This window comes from Humulus lupulus, chromosome 8, assembly GCF_963169125.1.
Source record: "Humulus lupulus chromosome 8, drHumLupu1.1, whole genome shotgun sequence".
NCBI classification, from domain to species: domain Eukaryota; kingdom Viridiplantae; phylum Streptophyta; class Magnoliopsida; order Rosales; family Cannabaceae; genus Humulus; species Humulus lupulus.
In genome coordinates, this window is record NC_084800.1 from 91,297,719 (window position 1) to 91,323,798 (window position 26,080).

Consider the following 26,080-nt stretch of genomic DNA (forward strand, 5'->3'; position numbering starts at 1 on the left):
TACAACAAACGAAACAATAAGTTATCTAATTAACAATTTAATTTTGCCGAAATTATTAAATGTAACAAAATATTTTATTTTTTCGTATATGTAGTAATAGTAGGTGGTCATATTTATTTACACCTATTCAATACATAAACGAATACAATACAATACATCAACGCACTATGGTGCTTTTTCACTTTAATGGGTTCGGTTGGCAGTGGTGGTGGTGGTGGTGGTACGCTTTTACACTAGCCCAAAGTGCAACTGGCAGGATGACTTTGGCAATAAAAATGTCACAAAAAAGAGTCATCAATTTGGGGACTACTGTACAACTAGTAGTAGTAGTAGTGATAGCTAGGTGGACAAAGTATGGGGATTGCCAAATCTTAAAGCTTTAATTCCATTGATGGCTTCCTTTGCTTCAACATCAATACTGATGAAAATTCCTATCCATGTGTAGCTGGAATGAATTTGTAGATGTAGTTCATCATAACCTCTTCTTAAAAAGAGTCCCAATTTATAAAATTGGGATCAAGTTAAAAAAAATAGGTTTGGGCGAAGCTCTTTTACCTTATTGATTCAACAACTCAGTAGTATATAACTTCGTTACCAAGGATTAGTGCTAAACGGTCAGAAGTCCAAATTATGCACTGGTTAATGTCAAGTGCAAATTAGACTGGTTGGAGCTCCAGAGAACAATCACATAAAAGTCATATGCATGGTCCATCTAGTTGAAAAATATCACTTGGGTGCCCCTAAAACAAGGCATATATAGAGTATAGATTGTCCACAAAATAGCTCATTTGACTAGACAGATTAAAGCCATATTTTCTAAAAGGTGTGCCCCAGTGGTCACACCCTTTTTTAGTCTAGCTCCAACATTTCAAGATGTAAATATTAAGTAACCAAAGGAAGAAAGATAAAATATCAAGCTCTATGCTTTCACCGGTAGTATTTAATACTCCTCATCTACAAAATATGCTTTTAGAACAAGCCCTTTACGGCATTTATAGGTTCTTGGATAGAGAACATGTTTATGTCACCAGAGTCGCTTGGATCTAAAAAATGAAGAAACAAATTAGCAATCATTCATTTCAGAACAAGATTTGTACGGCACATTCACTATGAAAAACCATTCTATGAATAGGCTGTTTCACTTCCAATACAGGGTACAACAGGCACAAGACAAGAGGCAAAGGGGATTTAGTTAAACGGGTATATGACATGATACAAGGCAATTTAATGATACAATTGTTCCCAACTCTTGCTTACATCAACACAATCAATTCAACCACTAAAAACAGCAATAATGAATCTAATGAACACAAGAAAGGATAGTAGAAACCATTAGTTAGACCACACGTGTACTAGACCATGCCTATTGCCTGTATAGATCTCATTCCGCTCTTCATCGTAGAATAGAGCAGTAATATCTTCCAATGCTTCAGCAACTGTGCTCCGAGTTCTGGCTGCTTGGGAACGCTTCTTTGATTGGCATTTGCTGCCGCTGCCGCTGCCACTGACACAACACTTACTACAGCAACCTTCTATTTCCAATGGGGTACTGTTACTTGCTCTAATTTTAGCAAGGCATTTCCCAGTCAAAATATTGCTGATATTGATCGACCCTGCTGCAATAGAAATGCAGTGTAAGATATCATATGATCTATTTATGAAATGGATAGACCAATAAGGCTATCATTTAGATGAAGGATAAGATGTAAAAAATTCAATCGGATTCTTAAATAGCACAAGAGCAAATGATGCCATTTCATCTACTCCCCCCAATTTACTCCTAAAGATATTGGGAAGTATCGCAGACTCAATTGACAATCATGATTACTTAACAAACACACACACACACACACCCCAATTAATTCCAGTACCATCTATACCAATTAGAAATTCAAATGTATAATGTTATTCCACTACATAGGCTGCATGCAGTTTCCTTACTTTCACCTTTATATAGGTGGTTCCCCAGTCTGAGAAGTGGGTAGTAGAACTTCTAAACTTATGTGTAGAGTATAAAATAAATCACAGAAACAAATTACCACTTCCTTCGGACAAGGGATCATCAGAATCAGCCTTGCAGTAAGATATAATAAGATCTTGATCACTAGTAATGTATATGTTATTAGTATTGCAGTCGGGGTGCCACAAAAGGTGATCCTCAAACGAAGTTACAAGCTCCCCACGAAAGTTCCATACAGCCACAGTTCGATTTCTAAACGTTAAGAATAACTGGTTCTCATACAGAAATATAAAAGCTGACGGTGTCATAAATTCAGTTCTGCTAACTTCTGTTAGCTCAAAATTACGAACCTAGACAAATGACAAACCAACAGTTAGAACATGAAAGGTACACGAACATATACAAATGAAAAGGCTAGATTTCAAGAAGATCCTCACATCAAGAATCTGGAGGTTCTCATTTTCTTGCTTGACAAGAAGCTTCTCGTTGAACTGTTCGATAAAATCCACCTTCTTATTCCGGTGAAGGAGATGATTAAATGATTTGAGAACTGTACCATCCTCTATAGAAAGAATCTTAAGGGGCACATGGCCACTAGCCTTAGTTAAAATCAACAGCATGATCCCAGGACTGTTAAAGAAAGGGAAAGAACAATTTTTTTTAAAAAAAAAGTATCAATTAGAGTAAAAATGGTGTGACACATATGTATATGCTCGTACACTAAGCTAGTATAAATATGATAGTGAAGAAAGTTAAGATAAGATTACCTTATCTTTATTTCCTGAACATTTTTATCAGATATGGAGTAGAGCATGGTATAGTTCTTCAGGTCAAACACCTTGTATATACTACAACAAAGAAAATATAAAGGTATATCAATTTTAAGAAGCCAGTAGTTTTAAATCTCAGTAGAACACTCAATACTGACAAAACAAAACTATTTACCTATCCTGTGCGGAATATGTGAGAACCTTCCCATTTACATCGTCAAACTCAACAAAACCCGGCCATTTTAGCGACTCGGATTCAAAAAGAGCAAAGCCAGCATCTGGTTTGCCCCTTCGAATATATCTGAACCATACAAAAAGGCCAGTCTTTAGCAGGATATGGAGAAAAAGAAGAAGAAAATCACCAACGTATTCTTTCATGTAGAATTCCTTTTTTTCCCTTTCTATATGTACATTTTTTGGTACTTACTCAATCCTTGTGCTTCTACATTTTAAAGAACTGAAATTGTCTGAAGCATAAACTGAAACTGTGATAAGCGAGTCATTATTTTTATTGTAAAACAAGCTCCGTATAACTTCATCGGGACTGACATTGAGAAAGCATATCCTCTGATTAGTCTCTGCATCCAATGATGAAACATTTTACGCATTCATCAATTAAGTGTAGGTCCAAAGATCTTAAATAACATCACACCAAATAGAAGATCAGAACAGAAATATTAAAGCTATTTTACCTCTGCTAAAAGCTGCACAAACACCGGATTGTGCAAGAGCAAACACAATGTCACGAGCTGCTACAATCTCAATGATCTTGGACCTCTTCCTTAAAAAAGGCAGTACCATAGAACAATGACCCTTCGGATCATGTGTATCATATTCTTCCTACACAAATGTTCGCGCAAATATAATCACTTGCGAAACTAAAAAATCCAATCTGCATACACTACCACCAATACTGCTAACTAAACTACAATTTCATAAAGAACAAAGTCAAGCACCAAGTTTCAATATTACTTCAAAGCATAATTGAGAAAGTAAGACTAGTGACTAATGACAACTGTCCTTGCTATTCTCCAACTATCATATTAAGCAAGAACACAGTGAATTAATACCAAGGCCTTTCATTTCGACTACTACGAAACAATCTACTTTCTCAGTGTGTCAATTTATAGTAAGAAAACAGAGATTTCAAACTCAACCAAAATTCTCTTCTTAAATTTGGTGGAGAACATAGCATGATTACTTCAAACATTAGCAACACTTCAAAACCGACACAACGGCTGCAGTTTGATTTAGTACTTAACTATTGATTCATCCAAAATCAGAGAGGATCTCACATCTTAATAGCGAAAAAACACAAAACCTAAGTTCCAAACCTTCTTTATTTAACCAAAACAAGCAATCCGGCCCCGACCCCGACCCCGACCCCGACCCCACACACACACAAAAAAAAAGCATGGAAACCCATAATACTATTAAGGTAAGAAACAAAACCCAAAAAATAAAATATGCAAAGAAAGTAACCTGGAGACGAATATTGCGAAATCTCTCTTGGGCATCGCTCATGGTGAAAGCACGGTCCCGTTTGGAACTGATTTCTCGTCTCTGGAGCTTCTTAACACTGTTGACAAACCCATCAACGCCTCCAACTCGGGGCCTTTTCTTCGCCACCACCCGCCTAACACTGCATGGTCTAGGGCTCGCCGAAATCCTCCTTCCCCCACCTTCCATCTCACTTTGTCTCTCTCTCCAAACTTTTAAACCAATATTCTAAACATTTACATTTCAGTAGACCTACTAAATTGCAAGATTCTCATGAGTTCTTCCCATAACAAACATAAACCCTAACTCCCACTCTCCTTCTCTACCAAAGCAGCAAAACGACGATTACAACAGTCTAGGGCTAACTTTTTCGTGGTTATATTTTTCAAAGGGACCCCAAAAGAGGGCTGATTTTGGTTGAAGAATAAAATAGCCCTCTCTCGCTATCTCTTTCTCTCTCTCTTCTGTGCAAAATTTGAAATTTCTATGAGTGTGTTAGAGAGAGAGAGAGAGAGAAGTGAATGAGAGGAATAGAGCTGGCATGTATTATGAAAAAAATAATACCTGTATTATGATTTCCACGAGAGAGTGTCTGAGCCTCATTCAAAATTGGAATGACGGCTTGGGCTTTTTAGTGATATTTAAGCCCATGGACTTATTCTGGCCTTGTTTTGGACTTGGAATGCAACTATCATTACCCATGGACTATTCAATTTAATTGAGAAATTTACAAAAATATGGTAAAACTTAAGTTAATTGTTATAAATATCTATAGCTAAAATTAAATACACATATAAAATATACAAAATATATTATCATAAATAAAAACACAAAACTCAATCTCTTCCCCCCAATTTCTCTCCATTTTCTGATCTCTTTTTTCTCCCACCTCCCACAAGTCATCATCTCCATTTTCGGTAGCATAGGCCTCTATTTTCCATCAGTCCCTCTCTCAGCCGTTGAAGAGCACCAGTTGTGGAGCCTCATAAGCCTGACCCCTCGCTACTCGCTACCCCATTCTCTCAATCTCGGGTGCCACCTTCCATTATGTCATTGTCGGTCCTATGTTCTTCTTCTTCTACTTCTTCTCGTATCTATTTTTTTTTAGATCTGATTGTTTTTCCAATCCTGGCTTAGTACCAATTACTTGTTACTTTGATAGGGTAACCGGTTACCATATTCTTCTTCTTCTTCGATGGTTATATTTAAGATCTGGTTTTTTTTTCCTTCACATGTGGCTAAGTAATCAGTTACAATTCAGTTGATATTTTGATAGTAGTAACTAGTTACCACCACATTACTAAAAAGATGAGTAAACGACGGCTAAAATATCCAATGTTTTCAAAAAGTTGTACTTTTATACCTAATCTTTTTTTGCGGTAAATATACTCAATGTCTTCAAAATGTAGCACTTTTATATTTTTTTTTTGCGGTAAATATACTCAATGTTTTTAAAATATTATACTTTTATACCTATTTTTTTATTTTGATAAATAATAAGAAAGTTACGGAAAAATATAGGATTTTAATTATTTTTTTAAATTTTAAATTATTTTACCTTTCTTATTCTTTCTCAAAATAACTATTTTAAATTAAACATTAATAAATGTTTTATTAAAATTAATAAAAATGATTTAAAATAATTAAAACTTATATATTTTCATCAATTTAAATATAAGTTTTTAAAAAAAATAAAGGAAAAATATAAGTTTAATTATTTTGATTAATTTTACTAATCTTAATTATTTTTATTATTTTGAAAGTGAAAATAATTTAAATGTTTAAAAATAACTAAAATCGTATAATTTTCCTTCACTTTCTTATTATTTCTCAAAATAATTTTAAAAAATATGTATAAAAGTGCAACATTTTAAAAACATTAGTTATATTTACCGCCAAAAAATGTTTAGGTATAAAAGTGTAACATTTTGAAAATATTGAGTATATTTACCAACAAAAAAAATTGGGTATAAAAGTGCAACATTTTGAAACTATTAGGTATTTTAGCGACCATTTACTCAAAAGATAATTATTATTTTTATAGTGGTAAACGGCTACCACAACATCACTAAAAACATAAAAACTAATTTCATAGTGATAACTGGTTACCACTACATCACTAAAAAAAACTAACAGTAGTAAACAGATACTACCACATCACAAAAAAAATTAAAACTTGATAGTGGTAATCAATTATTGTGCATAAAATGTTGAAGAAAAAGAAAAAATGGAAGAAACGAGAATAAAAAACGTGGTGAAGAACAAGCTACTCAGTCAAGTACCTGCATGGCAGAAACGAAGAGATGTTATCTTAGAATTTTTTTAATTATTTTAAAAAGAATATAAAAAAGGAAAAAATGTTTTATAAATATGAATAATAAAATTATTATAATTATATTAATATTATAAAAATAACATAACATATTAAAACCAGTTGTACTAAAACTGTATAAAAATAAAACATGGTAATATATATATATATAGTATTACAAATATATAGGGGAAAACTACATAAAAAACCTGAAAAAGCCATAATAAATGTACAAAGTTGAAATTCCAAAAAAAAATCATATTTCATATCATTTTTATATTGGAATAACGAGATGGGTTTTTAGTGATATTTAGGCCTATGGACCTTTTCTGACCTTATTATTTTGGACTTGAATACACCTATTATCACCATTAACCAAAATTTGGAAAAACGAGATGGGCTCTTTTTAGTGATATTTAGGTTCGTTGGACATTTTCTTGCCTTCTTATTTTACTTAAATGCAACTGTGATTATCCTTGGACCATTCAAAATTGGAAGATAAGTTGCATAAATATGGTCAAATTAAAGTTAGTTTTTATATTTATGGACAAAAAAATATGTAACCACAAAAAAACAAGTTTAAAATATAAGAATTCAATTAAATATAAAATATATATATATAAGATTACGATAAGCAAAATCATAATATCATTTTTCTTCTTCTGCAATGGTGGTTTCACTGGCCCTATCTTTTTGTTGCAAAAAAGCATCATTGTTCTTCTTCTTTAGTGGTTAGATCTTGTTTTATTTTTCAGATCTGTCTTTTCTTTTTCTTTTTTTCCTTTTTAGATTTGGTTAGCATTGTGTTCTTCTTCTTCTTTTGTCGTGGTCAAATCTGGTTTTGTTTTCAAATCATGGCATCGCAATCTGAAACATATATATTTCATATCTATTTCCTTTTAATTCAAGTTTAGGTTAAGTAACTTATTTTATATTTAGGTTTCAAATCTAATTGTTATTAGCATAATTGATAGTGGTAACCGATTATTGTTATCCCCAAAAATTGAAAATCGATGACGTGGCAATAGAGGTGACAAGTGGCAGTGCATGGTCAGTAAAAGACACATTAATAGTTAATAAATATATTGGCTCCTCAGAGTTATGATAAAGTTACCCGGTAGACTGATGAAGAATTTTGACTGGCTTGAGAAGTGTCATGACCGACCAGGAGTGACTTGTCTGCCCAGTAATGACTTTACTGCCCAGGAGTGACTTTACTGCCCAGGAGTGACTTTGCTGCCCAGGAATGACTTTGCTGCCCAGTAGTGACTTTGCTGATCGGCCATGCACATGTCCGACCAGCAAGTGTATGTCCTACCAGCAAGTGCATGTCCTACCAGCAAGTGCATGACTGCCCAAGTAGAGACATGGCATGCTAGACCAGAGTGCCATGTTAGACCAGAGGAGTGCGTGTCCTACCAGCCAAGTGCGTGACTGTCCAGTAGAGGTGTGTTCGACCAGAGTGGAGGTGATGTGGATCAACTAGATAGAGGAGGACTAAGTCAAGATTCCCATAAACGGCTTCAACAAGAACCGGTCTTGGCACACGCGGGAATCTCTCATTCTTCCCACAAATTTGGTGTTCTGTTACATTTTGAATATTTTTTTAATTTAAATATAATAAATATAATAAAATATCTCGATTCTAGGGGATATCATATGTATGATCATAAGCCTATAAATATATGGCTTATGGGATTAGAAAGGGGCTTCTTCTTCTTCTTTTTGGACTCTTTTGGGAAATTTTGGGTCTGAGTTTTCTAGAGAGAGAAAGTGCTTGTATCTGAAAGAATTCTTGTATTCTTGTAATCTGTACTGAAGAAACTCAGTTGGCTCAGTTCATCTGATCTTGAGTGCAGATCTATAATCACAACTCTAAGTGGATTAAGATATTACCAACATATTGGGGCTGAACCACTATAAAAATTGCGCGTGTTATTTATTTTCTTTTCAAACCCGTCTGTGTCGTTTAATTTCTCTTGAAGGCTTTATCATTTTTGACGTTCTCACGTCGTTGGCCAAAAACGCGGTCAACAATTACCACCACATCACCCAACAAAAAAAAATAGTTGTAACTAATTACTACCACATCACTAAAAACATAAAAACTAATTTCATAGTGATAATCGGCTAGCACCACATCACTAAAAAAACTAAAAAAAATAGTGTTGACCACGATTTTGGCCAACGACGAGTAGACGTCAAAACTACAATGAACCTCCAAGAGAAAAATACGACACAGATAATTTTATAGTAGTTCAGCCCCAATTTATTGGTAATAGCCTAATCCACTTGTAGTTGTGATATATATCCTACACTTAAGATCAGATGAACTTGAGCCAACTGAGTTTCTTAAGTGTAAGTAGAAAAATACATAGTTTCTCTCTCTAAACTCTCTTAGAAAATGCCCCAAGAATACCCCAAGTCACAATCCCAAAGTCTCCAAACTAGAGAGTTTTTCTCAGTCTCAAAATATCCGATCCCCAAAATGATGCCATGAGCCATTTATTCATAGGCTCATGGATCGTACATCAGATATTCCTTTTGACCGAGTCATTTCTGTTACTCTTACAATATTTTGTTAATAATAATATTTAAAATACAACAATACACTACTTCTTTGGGATAATCTGAGAGATTCCCGCGTAGGCACGACTGATTCTAGTCTAAGCTGTTGCTGGAACTTCGCTTGCATAACAATAATCTGTTTAGTATGTCGACGTCACTCCTTGGAGAAAGACTGGTCGGCCAAAACATTTGACCAGTCCGCCATGTACTCCATTGGTCGGCCAAACACCTCACTGGTCGGCCAAGCACCTCACTGGTCGGGCAAGCACTCCTCCGGTCGGTCAAATACTTCACCGGTCGGCCATGCATTCCACCGGTCTAACATGACACATCTCTGGTCTAACATGGCACATCTCTAGTCTAGCATGAAGAGAAGAAACACACGACTCGGCCAAAATCGTGGTCAACATTTTGGTGCTTTCATTGAGAGCCTGAAGAGAAGAAACACACGACTATTGTATCAAGATAGCGCCTAAGAATACCAGTGTGGCATCCAAAAAGTCAGGCACGTCAAAAGAGCCTGCTAGATCAGAAGGTCCTGGAACACATAACCCAGAGACTGAGCCCAGGCTCTTTCTCGAGGAGACCATTCCGGAAGTTGAACAACTCCAGGAAGCAATAGGTGCTTTCCAAGAGGAGATGGTGCAATTCAATGCTCGACATGAGTCTTTCGCTGAAGAGATGGCTAGGCAGAAAGCTGCGTTAGAACAGTAAAGGCGCGATATGGAAGCCAGAAGCGACGAGCTCAGACAGCGACAGGAGGAAGTCGACCGGAGACATCGTGAAGCAGCACTTGCTCTAGAAGCGGCTACCCAATTGGCCCAAGCCAATGCACAAGCAGACACCCAGGGAGCAAGAAATAATAATGATGGTCGGAGGACCACTGACAAAGTCAATTCTCGGGGACCGAACAGAAGCAGGAGTAACCCCCCTGGTCAGGAAGACGATGGGGAACGATCTAGAACTACCTCAATGCAAAGGGAGCACTCTAGAACCCCCTCCAGGAGCCACAGATCAGAAACTTCTAGATCACGGAGTCACCAATCGGGTAGTAAAAAGACTCCACCCAGGCAGGATCAGAACAGGACTCCTCGAGATAAGAGGACTTCATAATTCAGAGATGGGCATGGTCGTGATGAGGCTGATAGTCATCACACCGAACAGTCAAAGGAAAAGAGGGGCAACGACCAACAAGGAGGAAAAGACTGCCCGGGACGTACCGAAAAGCCTCCACTACACCTCGGCCAGCAGCGTAGCGGGAGAGAGCAAGTCCCGCGTAGTAAGCCCTCTGAAAAATCAAAGAATACGGTGTTCGATCGGGCAGGTTCGCATGCTTCCCAGAAGGATCTAAGGGACGTTATCACCAACAAGAGGAGGACCGTCCCGGTCGAAGGGAAAAATCTAAACTGCCATGCCCGTCAAGTAGAAATACTTGACGACAGTGCACCAGATGGTAATGCCCGACCAGGCGGTCAAGACCTTGGAACTTCGTCAGTTACACCAGCCATCCAAGCCCAACTTGACATGCTAACGGCTGCAGTGCAAGGTTTGTCAAAACGACCTTCCGGGATGGATGCGATAGACCACCGAAGTGGCAGCCCATTTTGTGCCCGAATTAAAGCAGCCTAGCCGCCGGCAAAATATAAAGCACTGATTCTGCCGGTATATACAGAAAAGGCAGATCCCATCAGACATGTTGAGAAATTTGAGGACCAGATGGAATTGCTTGGAGTAAGTGACGATTATCGGTGTAGATTTTTCCCGACTACTTTGTCAAATACCGTCCAGGAATGGTATTGGAAGTTTAAGCCGAACTCCATTATCTCTTGGGAAGCATTCAGGAAGGAGTTTTGTAGAAAATTCAACACTGCCCGGACTCCACCAGTTTATGCCAACCACTTGGCAGATATCAAACAAGGAAAAGATGAGTCTTTAAAAAATTATATACAGAGATTCATGAGAGAAGCCAATAGAGCAACTGTTGTAGGAGACGAGGGGAAGATGGTTGCCATATCCGCTGGGATAACTTATCGGAGCCCTTTATGGGATAGTATACATATAAATCCAATTTCAACACTTCAACAATTTCTTGACCGAGCAGACAAGTATATGAAATTGGACGATGCAATCGAGGAAGAGGAGAATGGCATAAACAATTCGGGCGGATCAACTGACCCTCCTAAGAATGATGGAAAGAAACGTGGAAATAACGGGTCTGACCACCATGAGGAAAAGAAAGCAAAGTTGAGTTCAAACGAAAAGCCAACCAAGTATGAGCCTCAGTTCACTAATTACACCACTCTCTCGGCCAGCCGAGCGGAAATATATCTTGCTAGTCATGAAGAGGTTCCCTACAAGAAACCTCCACCCATCAGGAAAGAGATAAGGAAGAGAGATATGAATAAGTTTTGTCGTTTCCATGGAGATTATGGTCACGACACAAATGAATGCAATCACCTCAAGGGTGAGATAGAGTTTCCTCTCCAGTCGGGCAAGTTGAGAAAGTACCGGGCAGAGACACCCCAAGGAGAAGGAGGCAGCAGCAATCCTGAGTTCAAACGACAAAGATCTCCACCCTTGCAGCCCGGACCTGTGGACTCTACCTTAAACACTATATGTGGAGGTCCACACTTGGCTGAGGATAGCAATGAAGAAGGGAGAGGTATGCTGAGCGGGAGTGCTAGGATCAAGAGCCACTGGAATGGCGAGCGTCTGTGAATATATTATTTCTAAATACCGCTTTCAGAGTGGTAGTTTAATTTCAAGATGTTTAACTTGTTTATTTAAATTTGGTTTATGAGCTGGTTATTTGCTAACCAGTCATCTATTTTTTGAACAATTTTTGTTGTTTAAGGCTCGTTATTAGACATGTATTGTCTTTTTTTAATTTAGGAGTAATAAAAGAGATTACACGCAGCGTGGTTGATTCTTGCTACAAATGTGCATGTGTGTTAATTATTCGAACAGTGTTCAACTGGTCGATACGTTCAAGTAGTGTTCAACTGCTCGAATATTTTCAATATATTCTATGTGTTTCACGAGTAATTAACTGCTCGAACAGATTCAGTCAAGTAGCAAGTGACTAAGGATCTTACAACCCTCGATCATTTGTGGGGCACATGAGGTATACTGGTATGTAATTTAACACAGGCAATGAGAGCACGAATTAAGATATCTATTTTTAGGCTGACTTGTAAATTTTCGAATTCCAAAAAGGCCATTAAGCTAACTTGTTTGACAAAGCTTAAGTAACTTGGAATTTTTTAAAATTTCAAGTTAGAAGTAGATATTCATGTGACAATAAATATCATGCTCATAAAATGTTAGAGCAATAAGAGTGTGAGAAAGTATACTTAGTATGGACTTATGAAATGTCTAGAATTTCAAAGTTAGAAAACTAAGTACTCATGCGAAAATATAAGGCATACATTAGAGTGACTTTACTATTCATAAAAAACTTATAACTTTTTATGTCTAAAAGGACTTAGAATGTTTTAAGTTAACAAAGAAAAGTAAAGTATAAATGCCAACAACTCGACTGTACGAGAAAAATACCAAAGCTGCTAAGCAACAATTGTCTTCACAAGAAAAAAGAGTAAACTACTGGCCAGGTACAAATTTTAGTTGATCAGGTGCAAAGTTTTCCTGGTCGGAAGAGCAGATACAACGTCCCTGGTCGGCTGAGCATATATCACTGGTCCAGTAGGAAACTCTGTTGTTAAGCATGACTAACAACGATGGGTCCCTGGTGATAACTCTACAAAATAGAGTCATTTTACCACTTTTTATGTGCTAATTGTTGCTTAATTCTTGAGTTTTTAATTGATTTATTAAGTTTTAAAGTAATTTTGAATTTATTGGGTTTATTTTGATTTTATATATTTTTGTGTATTTTTATAGTTATATTTATTGTAAAATGTTATAGTTTAATTATTTAAAATTTGTTATCCAAAAAACAGGCACGAGTGACGTGGCAGACATTTTTAACACGTGGCTGACACCTGGCAGAAGGTCTGTTCGACCATCGACCAGTAAGATTCCCCTGACGAAACATTTGAAGCTTATATACGACCCGCCTGGTCGTATACTCCATATATTTAGAGATAATTTTGTACAATTGTGATCATATCCGAGATTATCTCCCATGATCCATGATGATCCAATTATTTACACTACAAGAAAATGGGGTCTTTACCTACCAATTGTAAGTGTAGGTAAAACTAGTCTAATGGTGGGTAATATGGTTTACCTACCAATATTGAATTGGTAGAGATTGGTAGGTAAAAGTTAGTGGGGAAAGAGTCTTTACCTACACTTATTAACACTGGTAGGTAAAAGAATCAGTGGACCCCACTAAGTTATAAATCAATTGATGAGTCATCAGATGACGTGTTTGATGACATGGCATCCTACGTGTATGCTGACATGGTTTTTGTAGTTTTACGTGTTTGATGACGTGGCATCCTACGTGGCATTCTGCGTGGCATCCTACGTGGTGTCATTTTATTAGCCCACATAGCATTATTTTATTGGTTTGTTACACAATTTATATTTTGTTCAAATTTAATGGTTATGTGTAGGTAAAAGATAATAACAGTTATTTATAAATGTTCTATATTAGAAATAAACTAGAAAAAAACCATACAATAATAAAAAGTTTAATGCTAAAATTCTTTATGATGTTCAATACTAAAATAAGTCATAAAGTTATCATTTTAAGGTTACCCCTACCAAAATAAAAAAAAAAACTTCATAAAGTTCATTCCTTAGTAAATTAATGTAAATAAACTAAGAATCATCTTGTGACTCCCGAACTGAAATAGATGGCGACTCTCTTAAATGTGCATCTGAAGCTTGGTCTGTTGGAGGTGGTGGAGGCGGTACCATCAAATTGTTATGACGAAGTATATCCACAACTACACTAAGTTGTTCGTTAGTAGCATTAAGGCGGGAAGTTGTATCATTAAGTCGTTCAACTAACTCTTCATAAGTTGGTTGATTACCCACAATATTTTCACGATGTGAAGTAGAAGTTGTGACACTAGGAGACCGCCCCCACCCTCGCAAGTATACCGAATCACGTCCAAGTACACGCTCCATAATCTCTTTATCAGACAGTTCTTCTAGAGGATGTTGACCCCTTAACTCCATCATTTTATCCTAATAATATATTTAATTAATTATTAGTAAGAAATATAATAAATAAAAATTTAAATTACTTACATATAATGGCCCGAGCTCTATTCCAGTCCATCCAATCTCAGCATCATAATGCTTTAGACGCCATGTCTCAATTTGACCGGTAGGAGAAGTTAACACCATTCCACGTCGAATGTGATGTCGTGGTGTGGAGACTGAACCATTTTTCGACTCCCATTTCCTCTTTGATCGATTGGTAGTATTCTTTAATGCTCTTTCCTAAAGAAATAAATCCAAATAAAATTTATTAGAAAATTTTTTACACAACCTTTTCTTTTGAACAACACAATGTCTATTTATTACAAACTTTATTGAACAGTTTAACACTAAAATCTGTAAATCAAAGACAAAACAAAATACTAGAAAGAGTAGATGTTGTTTATGTAGGGCCAAATACTAGAAAGTAGGGCTGATCATTGGGCGGGTTGGTTAGGTTACAAGGTATTTTTACCCATCCAATGTCATAATCGAGTTAGCAAAAGTGACCCGTAACTTGCCCAATTAAGAAAAAATTTTAACCCGTCCAATAATTTGGGCGGGTTGGTCGGGTTAACCCGCCCAAATCGAAATTGTATTTTTTTTTTGGCGGGTTGGTCGGGTCAACCCGCCCAAACAAAAGTGATATATATATTTACATTTTTTATATTTTTTTTCTTTTAAATACTAGTACTAATAGTGTGAAGTTTATTTTTTTAAGCTTAAAACAATATTTTAAATTTATAGTAAAAAAATTAAAACAAAACATAATTAATTTATATATTTATTTGAATATATTAAAAATAATAAATTGATAACAAATTCTTAATTGGGCGGGTTGGGTTATATTGGGTGAGTTGATAATTATTTTCAACCCGCCCAATGTAACAATTGGGTGGTTTAAATTTTGGTCGGTTTATTCGGGTTGCGTTTTTTGGCGGTTTTTTCGAGTTGGTTTGGGCGGTTTATTCGGGTTGGGCGGGTTGTAAAACTTTCTGTACAGCCCTAATTCAAGAGTCCAAAACATCTAAACCAGCTTCAAAGTAAAAGGTAAAAATCCTATATACAGTGATATATTACCTTTACAGGATATATGCCATGGTACAATATCTTATCTTATATATATATATAATCATCATCTTCTCAGATAACCAAATTTATCTTTTTGAGGTATACAATACATTGTATTATTCCATTCCACCTGATCATCATATCATAGTGCAAATATATATATAGTATTGCATATTATATATATATATATAGTATTACATATTATATATATATAGCTATGTGGGGACAATAATTCTATCCACTTCAATGGACTTAAATCTTATTAATTAAACGAATTAAATATTATTTATTAATTTTTCTATATATACATATTATTTCAAGAAAAATGCAAAGTGGGTTGGCATTATAACAAACAATCTTAATGCTCTTTATTAATTCTCACCATCCACTAAAAAGGTACCTACAATAATTTGTTTATAAAAAAATTAATGACCGATGATCGATTTGGAGTATAAAATATATAACATACGTATATTCATTATAAATATAATCAATATAATATTCATTGTCAATATTTAATTTGGGTATGTATAGTGATACTTCTTATTCCTATATTTATATAAATTACTATTTTGAAGAAAAACAATTAATACCAATTAATTCGTGCATGTGCACAACATGAATAGATTTATAATGAGAATTATTATTACAAGGTAAATACTTTTTCATTATTAATTCGTGTGTATTTATATACCCCTATAATAGGGATATATATTATAAAACTAGGGAATGATTGCAGCACATCCTTTTTTTTGCAACACTGATGCATCGGCACCTGGATAGATATATTCATAAATTTTTTTATATGACGGTGTACATTGTAGGTATTTAGAATATCCCGCAAATTTTCAAGAAATTCTGAATAGTTTACGAAGCCGAAAACAGGGTTCAAACTGTCAAATTTTACACATGTACACAAAAAAATAGGCATGTGTGCAACATGCAGTTTAGACCCTGTTTTCGGTGCCATAATTTATTCGGAATTTCTTGAAAATTTGTAAGATGTTCTAGATAGCTATAATGTACACCGTCGTATAAATTTTTTTGGCATTATATCTATCCAGGTATCAAAAATAAAAAAAATAATGCACTAGTATTGCAAAAAAAAAAAAGATGCGCTGCAGTTACTCTCTATAAAACTATTATAAATATTTTATCCGAATAATATTGGAGTAGCTATAGTCTCTCTCTATATATATATAAAAAAAAAATAGGTAGCTAGGTAGGTTGTTATTCAAGGTATGGCTGATCATTGGGCGGGTTGGTCGGGTTACAAGGTATTTTTACCCGTCCAATGTCATATCGGGTTAGCAAAAGTGACCCGTAACTTGCCCAATTAAGAAATTTGTTTTTTTAACCAGTCCAATAATTTGGGCGGGTTGGTCGGGTTAACCCGCCCAAACCGAAATTGTATTTTTTTTTGGGCGGGTTGGTCGGGTCAACCCGCCCAAACAAAAGTGATATATATATTTTTTTTACATTTTTTTCTTTTAAATACTAGTACTAATAGTGTGAAATTTATCTTTTTAAGCTTAAAACAGTATTTTAAATTTATAGTAAAAAAATTAAAACAAAACATAATTAATTTATATATTTATTTGAATATATTAAAAATAATAAATTGATAACAAATTCTTAATTGGGCGGGTTGATAATTATTTTCAACCCGCCCAATGTAACAATTGGACGGTTTAAATTTTGGTCGGTTTATTCGGGTTGCGTTTTTTGGCGGTTTTTTCGGGTTGGTTTGGGCGGTTTATTCGGGTTGGGCGGGTTGTAAAAATTTCTGCACAGCCATACTAGAAAGAGTAGATGATGCCAAAACAATAACATTAGCTTTCATTTTTTCATTCAAACATTTAACCAAACACCTTAACTACATCAACTACATAGTCAGAAAAAACTTCATTCCCACAACCAAAATGAAATAAACACAACAACTGATTGGGTATCACATTCAAAGAAAGACAGAAATTTCAACAAAGAGGTCATCTATAGCCAATACAATATTTCAAAATTAAGCAGTATTTCGACATTTGTGTACAATCATGGAAACATACAACAATATAAATTCAATAAAATAGAAAAAATAGCAAAAAGCTAGATGTTAAGAACAATAGTAATATGTAAATAGTATGTCAGGTCTCTTGTTCCTATCATAATAGCAATATTATGATAAAAAATGTTACCTTAAATTCAGGAGAACACCAACGATCACACAAAACCATCCAATCTTCTTGATGTTCTTCTTTTAAGTCTGGATGACGTTTGCTCTTGGCCATCTCAAGATCATTTTCTCCTCCAATTTCTTTGAAATATAAGTGCAACTTGTACTTATGACCCTTCCAAGCTTTTCTCATTTGCTCATCAATGCATTTTTTAGTTGTCTCACCATTCAAGTTGATGTCAAAATGTTCCTATAACATAAAACAAAATTAATTATAAATATTACAAATATAAATGTAATATTGTGAAATGACTTACCAAAAGATAGTGTCGCAATGGAGCTCTCACATCTTCTAGGACCATTCTCCACTCTTTATAATGAAATGTACCATGATTCCGAATAATGAATCCAATCTCATTATTAAATTTCTCAGCATTAGTACAAATTGGTTGACGACACTCCGCATTAAAAGTCACTGACAACTTTCCAGTTGATGATGCCTTAGCTATAGTTGTAGTTGTCAAGCCGCGAGTAACTCCACGTGGCTTAAAGGAAGATGTTTGTCCTACAATACAATATAATCTTAATTAAAATAAATAGAAATTTAAAGAAATGAACATGAAAGACATTAAATTTACTAGATGGAACTTGGGAAGACTGATTATCATCTTCGGTATCAAAATGGGTCATCACATTGACTTATTCACCCTGTACAGTAGGGTGTGTGGAGCCTTGAGGGTGTTCTCTCTCTACATTAGATTGTGCGGTGGTTCTAGGTCGTTGACTTAGTACCGTAGATCGAGTGGTGCGACAAACTTGTTGATTCTCTAAACTCAACTGAGTAGTGCGAATAACTTGTGTAGGTGGAGCAGGAGGATCAATGACTGGTTCAACTTGTTGATTCTCTATACTCGACCGAGTAGTGCGAACAACTTGTGAATGTGGAGCAGGAGGATCAATGACTGGTTCAACTTGTTGACTTTGAGCAGTAGATCGAGTGGTGCGACGACCAGGTGCCATGACTAAAATTCTGTGAAATAAAACAAAGAAAATGATTAGTAAATAAATATATACAAATATTAAGAAAATAACTATGAATTAAGAATCTGGATATCTTGTTTCATCTCAGTTTTTGCATTCCTTAGTTTCTGTACTTGTATTTCTGTTTGTGTACAGGGTGCTTGGCTAGTTGGCTAGTTGGGGAAGAACATTTGTAGACAAATTTGACGAGGCACTAATTGATCAATGACAAGATGACTAACTATGAATTAAGAATCTGCATCATCGTCACATTCTGATTCTGTATAACTTTTGGTATCATCACTTGAGAGAAATGTTTCATTATTAGAGAATATATTTCCTTCATCAAAATCTTCATCTAAGTCATTATCCTTGTCAACATTTTGATTTTGGTTTAAAAATAAATCAACAACAAGTTGGTCTGAAAGAGTTACAGAAGGAACATCTAATCGAACTAAAGACGAACTTTCAATGAAATCCTCAGTTGGTTGAAAAGGTGGCAATTGAAATGATTCTTCTTCTTGAAACACATCATTATTTACTGTCTCTTCCATAATTTCAGGAATGTCATAAATAGATCGATGATTTACTTTTTGAACAATCCGCCAATTTGAACCACGCTTCATATCAAGTAAATAGAAAACTTGTTGTGCTTGAGTTGCCAAGATAAATGGTTCATTAGAATACCAATCAGTAGATGTATTGATGGAAGTCAAATTATGATCCACATCAATTGATCTATCTTTTGGATTAGAGTTATACCACTTGCAACGAAATAAGAACACCTTCCAATCTAAAACGAATGACAACTGCAAAATCTCAATCAAGACACCATAATATAGGATATTAATATTGTCATGATCACCTTCAGTGCAAATTCCAGAACATTGTGTCTTAAGAGTATCGTCACGCTCTTTACATCAAAATCGAACACCATTTACAATACAACTTTGGTAGGTGTTGTATCGTTCAAGTGGACCTTGAGATAAAGAGTACAAATCATCATTGGCAAGAGGTGATTTTTGAACTAGCATTTGAGACACCTATAGTATGAAAGAATTTGAATTATGATGAATGATGTCACAACTTAAGAATTTAGTAAGAAACCATTAATGATAATCTCTTACTTTATTCTTAAACCAAGAAGGAAATTGTTCTTTGTGCTCTAAGGCAACTTCTGAATCTGAAAGACCTTTTTCTTCCAACAACTTTATATGATCACTACATTCAAATTCATTTCTATGAATAAGTAAATGATATTTTGTTGAGATAATTTAGAAGAAGAAAAGAAATTGTTACTTACTCGATAAAATCTTGGATATCATCTACATAATTGTTCAATATATACCATTGAATGACTTGTCTCCAATTTTGAAGCAATTTGATAGTAGATGCCCCTAATGGACAAACATTGGAGTTGAAAACATCTAACTTATGATTTGGAGAAGGTATATCCCAATTACGCTCGGGTCTTGTGAACCTTATCTCTATGTTAGAAACATATCTTGACAAGAAAGTTACAGCTTCATCTACAACAAAAGCTTCTGCTATTGAACCATCAGGCTGAGACATGTTTCTCACATATTTCTTGTACAAACCCATATGGCGTTCTGTCCCAAACATCCATCTCGAAGCAACTGGACCACCTAATAACACTTGATCGGGTAGGTGAACACAAAGATGAACCATTATGGTAAAAAATGATGGGGGAAATATCTTTTCCAACTTGCGCAAAATTATTACAATTCCATCTCTCAATTCTTCTATGTCAGAAATTTGTAATGTTTTTTCACAATTTTTTTGAAAGAATTGGCAGAGTTCAATCAAAGTACCACGAATGTTGTCTGTCAGAAAAGGAAGTAATGCAGTTGGTAATATCTTATGAAGTAAAACATGACAATCATGAGTTTTCATTCCTCCTAGTTTGTCATTATCTGTTACACATCGACTAATATTCGAAGCATATCCATCCGGTAATCTAACACTCTGAATGAATTTACAAAAATCTTTGCATTCTTCTCTCGTCAAAGTGTAACTAGCATAAGGTTTTTCAAGCTTGTTATTAGATGGGTCCTTCTTCAGCCAAAGCTCTTCACGAATATTAAGATTTTGTAAATCCTTACGAGCTTTTAAAGTGTCTTTCGATTTACCTTCAATGTCTAAAAGTGTTCCAATAATGTTATCACATACATTTTTCTCTATATGCATCACATCAAGATTGTGACACAACAAGAGCTTTGACCACTATGGCAATTCAAACAAAACACTTCTTTTACACCAATTCAGCTCTTTCTCTCCACGCTTACGTTTTCTAGAAGAATTACTTGGTGCTTTACCAGGGGTATGAATAGGAATTTCATCCAATTGCTTTAAAATGCCATCACCAGTAAAAGTTCTAGGAGGGCCACGTAATTCAGTAGATCCATCATATTCTTTACTTTTTCTCCAAGAATGGTTTCTTTTCAAATAACATCGATGTCCCATGAAACATTGTTTGTCAGTTATTCTTCTAGATCTTGTATCTTCAAGACAAACAGGACATGCTAATTTACCAGCAGTGCTCCACGCAGACAAGTATGCATAAGCAGGAAAATCACTAATTGTCCACAAGACTGCAGCTCGAAGTTTAAACATGCATTGACCATACAAATCATATGCATTGACTCCATCCCATAACTCTTTAAGCTCTTCAATTAATGGCATCAAGAACACATCATAATATTTTCTAGGAGATTTAGGACCTGGAATTAACAAAGACATGAGATAGTTTGTTCCATTAGGAGAAGCCCAAGGTGGCATATTGTACGGAATTAATATCACTAGCCACAAACTATAGGTTGATGTCATATTAGAGAAAGGGTTAAACCCATCTGACGCCAACCCCATTCGTACACTCCTAGAATCAGCTGCAAAGTCAGGATAAACATTGTCGAAATGCTTCAAAGCATCCCCATCAGTAGGATGACGTAAAATCCCAGCTTCATTTTTTCGTAGCTCTTTATGCCATCGCATATCTTTAGAAGTGTGCTTCGAACTAAACATTTTTTTAAGTCGTGCCTTGATTGGGAACCATCTAAGTCGTTTATGTGGGATTTGATTTCGTACATAACGACTAGACTTGCATACATGACATGACACTGCATTTGCATTTTCACCATAAAACAATGCACAATCGTATTGACAAACATCAATTTGCTCATAGCCTAAGCCCACCTCACGAAGAAACTTCCTCGCCTGGTAATAATTCCCTGGGCACTGATTACCCTCGGGCAATATCTCTCTCAAACACTCCAAAAGACTGTCGAATGATTTATCTGTCCATTTGTTAAGCACTTTGAGATTCATCAACTTCACCGTCGCGCTTAAGACAGAGAAACCTTTACAATTATTGTACAAAGGCTTATGAAGTGACTCAAACAATGCATCATACTTGTCATCCACATTAAGTGGAGATTCATCATTGAAGTCACTAGTTGGACCAATGTCAAAATACTTACTACCAATAGCATCATGAAGACCTGCCGCCAAATCATCACTCTGATCCGAATCTTCAACATTATCCTCGGTATCAAATAATCCATCATCTTCTACTTCCTCTACTTGCTCACCATGGTGATACCACCTTGTGTAAGTACTAAGAAATCCATGAGTGATCAAGTGCAACTTTATCACATGCATGTATTGTGATTTCTTATTCACGCATCGACAACAAGGGCATAGAACCATCCTGTTGACTGCGTTTTTAGCCAACGACGTGAGAACGTCAAATACGACGAACCTTCAAGAGAATGTAAACGACAACAGACGGTATAAACAAGAAAAGTAAATAACACAGAATTTTTATAGTGGTTCAGCCCCGATTGTCGGTAATAGCCTAATCCACTTAGAGTTGTGATTTATAAATCTATACTCAAGATCAGATGGACTATGCCAACTGAGTTTCTTCAGTATAAATTGTGAAAATACAAGAATTCTCTCTAATTTCAGCACTTTCTCTCTCTAGAATAGACAGACCCAATTTTATCTCTCTAGAAAGAATAAGCAGAAGGGACCCTCTTCTCATCCCATCAGCTCTCTATTTATAGAGATGGGATCCTCAACTGATATCCCCTTATAATAGGGATATTTTACTATATTTATTATATTTATATTACAAATAAACATTCAACATTCAAAATGTAACAAACTCCCTATTTGTGGGAAGAATGAGAGATTCCCGCGCATGTTGTTGAAGTTGTATCTGACTTAGTCTCCTCTAGCTAGTTGGTCCACCTCCTACTCACTACCCATGCAAGTGCTGGTTAAACATGCATGGTGGTAGGATATGCATGGTGGTAGGACATGCTTTGGGTGGGCTGAACGTGCATGGTTCTCCTCGAACATGTACTCTCCTCCAGCATGCCATGTCCCTCCTTGAACCAATCTCCTTAGCTTCTCCTCGGACCAAGGTGGTCCGAGGCAACTTCCTTGGCACCTCACCTTGAACAACATTGAGGGAACCTCACCTTGGACAATATTGAGGGAACCTCACCTTGGACAATATTGAAGGAACCTCACCTTGGACAACATTGAGGCAACCTTCTTTAGCATCTCCCAAACATGTCCGATCGAACATTGTATAGACTTTCCTTATGAAAGTCTAAGTCTCCATTCTCTTGCATGAGACTCCTCCTCCTTAGCTATTTACCTTGGACACGTTCGAGCCAACACTTAGAAAACCTTGGGAGGCTTGCCTCCTACACACCCTTGGGGTCTCCTAGGACCACACCCTCCTTGGGGTCTCCTAGGACCACATCCTCCTTGGAGTCTCCTAGGACCACTCCCCTTAGCTCTCCTAGGAGGCACTCTCCTAGATGCATTCTCCTTAGCCTCCTAGGATGCATTCTCCAATTTTTGGGTATAACACATCCCATTGGAGTCCATGGAGTGTCTTGCAACACTAATGAATTCATTCATTCCAGCAGCATATTCTGCTGAAAGTTTATTTGGTATATTTATCCAATGACGATCCATGAACCAACAAAATGGGGTCCCTTGTTGTAGTTGGTAGAGCTGATGATGAACCCAAATTCTAGAAAGAACACAGAGGAGAACAAGAGCAAGAAAAAGAATAAGAAAGGATGGTAAATATTAAAGATTTTTCTCTTTTGTAGATTATTATAAATGAAATAGGAAAATAAAAAAGAAGTGAGAGTGGGAGATTGATTTGGGGGAAGTGAAATGAAAATGGAGAGGCTAAAAAGGATGAGGAAAACAATGAAAATTGTTATGGTTCAGCTACTTGGGGCAGCTAAATTGAGAATCATGGAAGTTGTTGCTAGACAAGCACCTCTCATGGACGTTGCATTTTTTGGGGAGGTTCAATTAGTAACATGGGATTTGATCTATCTGAGAAGGATTCATGAATGCATCTTTATTATTAATTCTTTCTTTTTTTTTTTAAAAAAAAACAATATTGAATTGAAAGAACTATTGTCATTATATAGAAACATATAAATATATTTATGTATATATATGTGGTGCACATATTTTTGTACATATTCAAAGGTTACTACTACTGCCAGGAGGAGGCTTTAAAGATTCTTTCCACCCCAGTAAACAAGGGGCTTTAATTTTTCTTCTTCCACATGAATTATTAATATTTCACAAAGCAAATAAACCATAACAGTTTGTCTCTGAACTGTAAACTAAGTACCAGTAGAAAAGGACAGTAAGCTTATTAATTAGTGTTAATTTACTGATTTTTTATTTTATTATTTTGTAGTCTCTTCCAAAGAAACTAGACTTTTAATCAATCTTAGTACATAAACAACATAGGGAAAGCCACTAACAACAACTCATAAACAAAGTACCAAAGACAAAATACAAAAGAAATAGCATAGACAAATTCAAATGCATAAACAACCAATCACAAACACTATAAACAAAGCACCAAAAAGTGCCTCAAGACAATGATTCATCATCAAAATTTCAGATTAGTAAGGATTTGATATCACTATAAATCATAAAAATGTTACCTCCAAGCTTCCAAGGCTAAATTCCAAAAGTGTTAAAGCCGCCAAGCCTAATTCAAAAATCACAGAGCCACCCAGACCAAGCCCAAAACCTCAAAGCACTACAAGAAATTCATATTACAATTAAATTCTGATTGAAAATAATGATCAACAATAAAAACAACAAGAACTCAATCATGCTCATATTTACACATTCAAAATCAATCAAAACTAAAATAAAATCAGATCTGAAAGTTATACAAAATTTTTAGAAAACATAACTTGCAAACAAATATAAAGAATCAAATCAAATAAAAAAATGCAAAAATAAAAAGACAAATCATATATAACCAAAAATTACCTCAAAATAATTTCTACAAGACATTTCTACAAGCAGCTTATAAGCAATTTACCAAAATCTTTCTAGAAAAAGATCACTGTCGAGCTTGGCTAACCAACTCAAAAACCCCAAAATCCTTACAACCCATAAAGCATAAAAATGTAATTCTAGCTAAAAAGAAATTCAAAAATATTGAGAGAAAAGAAAAAGGAATAAACCAAACCTAAATCAAGATTGTGTCACCAAGGAAGAGCTGGAGTCGTTTTTCTTTCTTTTCTTTTTTTGCGTTCCCTTACTGTCCAAAAGGAAAAACTCATAAATATGGAGAACTAAGGCCTTTACAGAGATAAGTTATGTATGGCGTAATTAAGTCCTCTACTTAGTAACTTACAGATCAAAAGAATGAGTCACAGGAGAGAAGAAGACAAAGCCGATTTGGTTCTGAGAACTGGAAAGGCGTAGAAGACGATTTGATTTCAAAATGAACAAAGCAAAAAAAGTTAAGAATGAAAAAACAGAAATCAAAAGAGAAATTAGAAGAAAATTTACTTATTATGAACGAAACTAGAATATGTCTTTACTTACAAATTTAGAAAAAGAGATATTGTGTGTCCCACATACATAATTAGAGGAATCGATAGAGAAATAAATAGCTACCGCAAATGTTTATGCAAAATTATTGATTTATTTCTGGGCAAATTAAGTGGTCCTCCTGCTAGAGAAGGTAAAACGGATTGGGGGTCTAACATCATACTATATCATGGAATCAAAGCACTATACATAGTATGATTTACAACAAACAACATTTTCAAGTAACAAAATAACTATTTTAAAATATATATAATTTAATAATTAAAAAATCAATTAGCAAAAGTGCAGGTTTACTAGCTTGATATTTAAAAAAGAACTGAATGAAAATTCATCAAAGATATTAATTTCATGAGTGGGACAAAGATAATAGAGAAAAGAAAATGTAAAAATATCTACAATTGAAATACAGTAATAACAATAATAATGGTGATTCAGTTTTGTTTCTAGAATATCACTGAAAACATAAACCACTTATTAAAGAAACTAACCGAAAGCACAGATGAAAAGCAAATACTTTTAGGAGGTCATGCAAGCAGAAAAAAACATGAAATATTTTGAATCTTTGATCGGCTAAAACTATCTAACTGAGCTATTGAGCATTGAAATATTAATAA

At 35.2% G+C, this 26,080-nt stretch overlaps 2 protein-coding genes and 1 long non-coding RNA gene across 4 annotated transcripts; all 3 read right to left on the minus strand.

Moving 5' to 3' along the window:
- Positions 1-1,051: 1,051 nt before the first annotated feature.
- Positions 1,052-4,777, minus strand: LOC133798098 (uncharacterized). 2 transcript variants are annotated; one of them, XM_062236289.1, is made up of 8 exons: positions 4,213-4,777; positions 3,423-3,570; positions 3,158-3,308; positions 2,906-3,031; positions 2,728-2,808; positions 2,398-2,590; positions 2,040-2,310; positions 1,052-1,613 (listed from the first exon to the last, which is right to left on the minus strand). In XM_062236289.1, the coding sequence occupies exons 1-8, from the start codon at positions 4,417-4,419 to the stop codon at positions 1,333-1,335; spliced, it is 1,458 nt and encodes a 485-aa protein (XP_062092273.1). In that variant the 5' UTR covers positions 4,420-4,777; the 3' UTR covers positions 1,052-1,332. The 2 variants fall into 2 exon arrangements, with proteins under 2 accessions (XP_062092273.1, XP_062092272.1); XM_062236288.1 differs by having other exon boundaries at positions 1,052-1,616; positions 4,213-4,775.
- A 9,002-nt stretch (positions 4,778-13,779) lies between these two features.
- On the minus strand, positions 13,780-14,550 carry LOC133793955 (uncharacterized). The gene is made up of 2 exons (XM_062231177.1): positions 14,333-14,550; positions 13,780-14,269 (listed from the first exon to the last, which is right to left on the minus strand). The coding sequence occupies exons 1-2, from the start codon at positions 14,429-14,431 to the stop codon at positions 13,898-13,900; spliced, it is 471 nt and encodes a 156-aa protein (XP_062087161.1). The 5' UTR covers positions 14,432-14,550; the 3' UTR covers positions 13,780-13,897.
- A 3,651-nt stretch (positions 14,551-18,201) lies between these two features.
- On the minus strand, positions 18,202-25,225 carry LOC133793956 (uncharacterized). The gene is made up of 3 exons (XR_009875045.1): positions 25,099-25,225; positions 24,560-24,657; positions 18,202-18,552 (listed from the first exon to the last, which is right to left on the minus strand). It is a non-coding gene; the product is annotated as an uncharacterized LOC133793956 (long non-coding RNA).
- Positions 25,226-26,080: the final 855 nt, after the last annotated feature.

Excerpts from the sequence above, each read along its gene's own strand:
- LOC133798098 (XM_062236288.1), bottom strand. The coding sequence starts at position 4,419 with ATGGAAGGTGGGGGAAGGAGGATTTCGGCGAGCCCTAGACCATGCAGT. Across the intron at positions 2,591-2,727 it reads GTTCAGGAAATAAAGATAAG|TCCTGGGATCATGCTGTTGA; the intron begins GTAATCTTATCT and ends TTTCTTTAACAG. Across the intron at positions 2,311-2,397 it reads AGAACCTCCAGATTCTTGAT|GTTCGTAATTTTGAGCTAAC; the intron begins GTGAGGATCTTC and ends TCATTTGTCTAG.
- LOC133793955 (XM_062231177.1), bottom strand. The coding sequence starts at position 14,431 with ATGGTGTTAACTTCTCCTACCGGTCAAATTGAGACATGGCGTCTAAAG. Across the intron at positions 14,270-14,332 it reads TAGAGCTCGGGCCATTATAT|GATAAAATGATGGAGTTAAG; the intron begins GTAAGTAATTTA and ends ATATATTATTAG.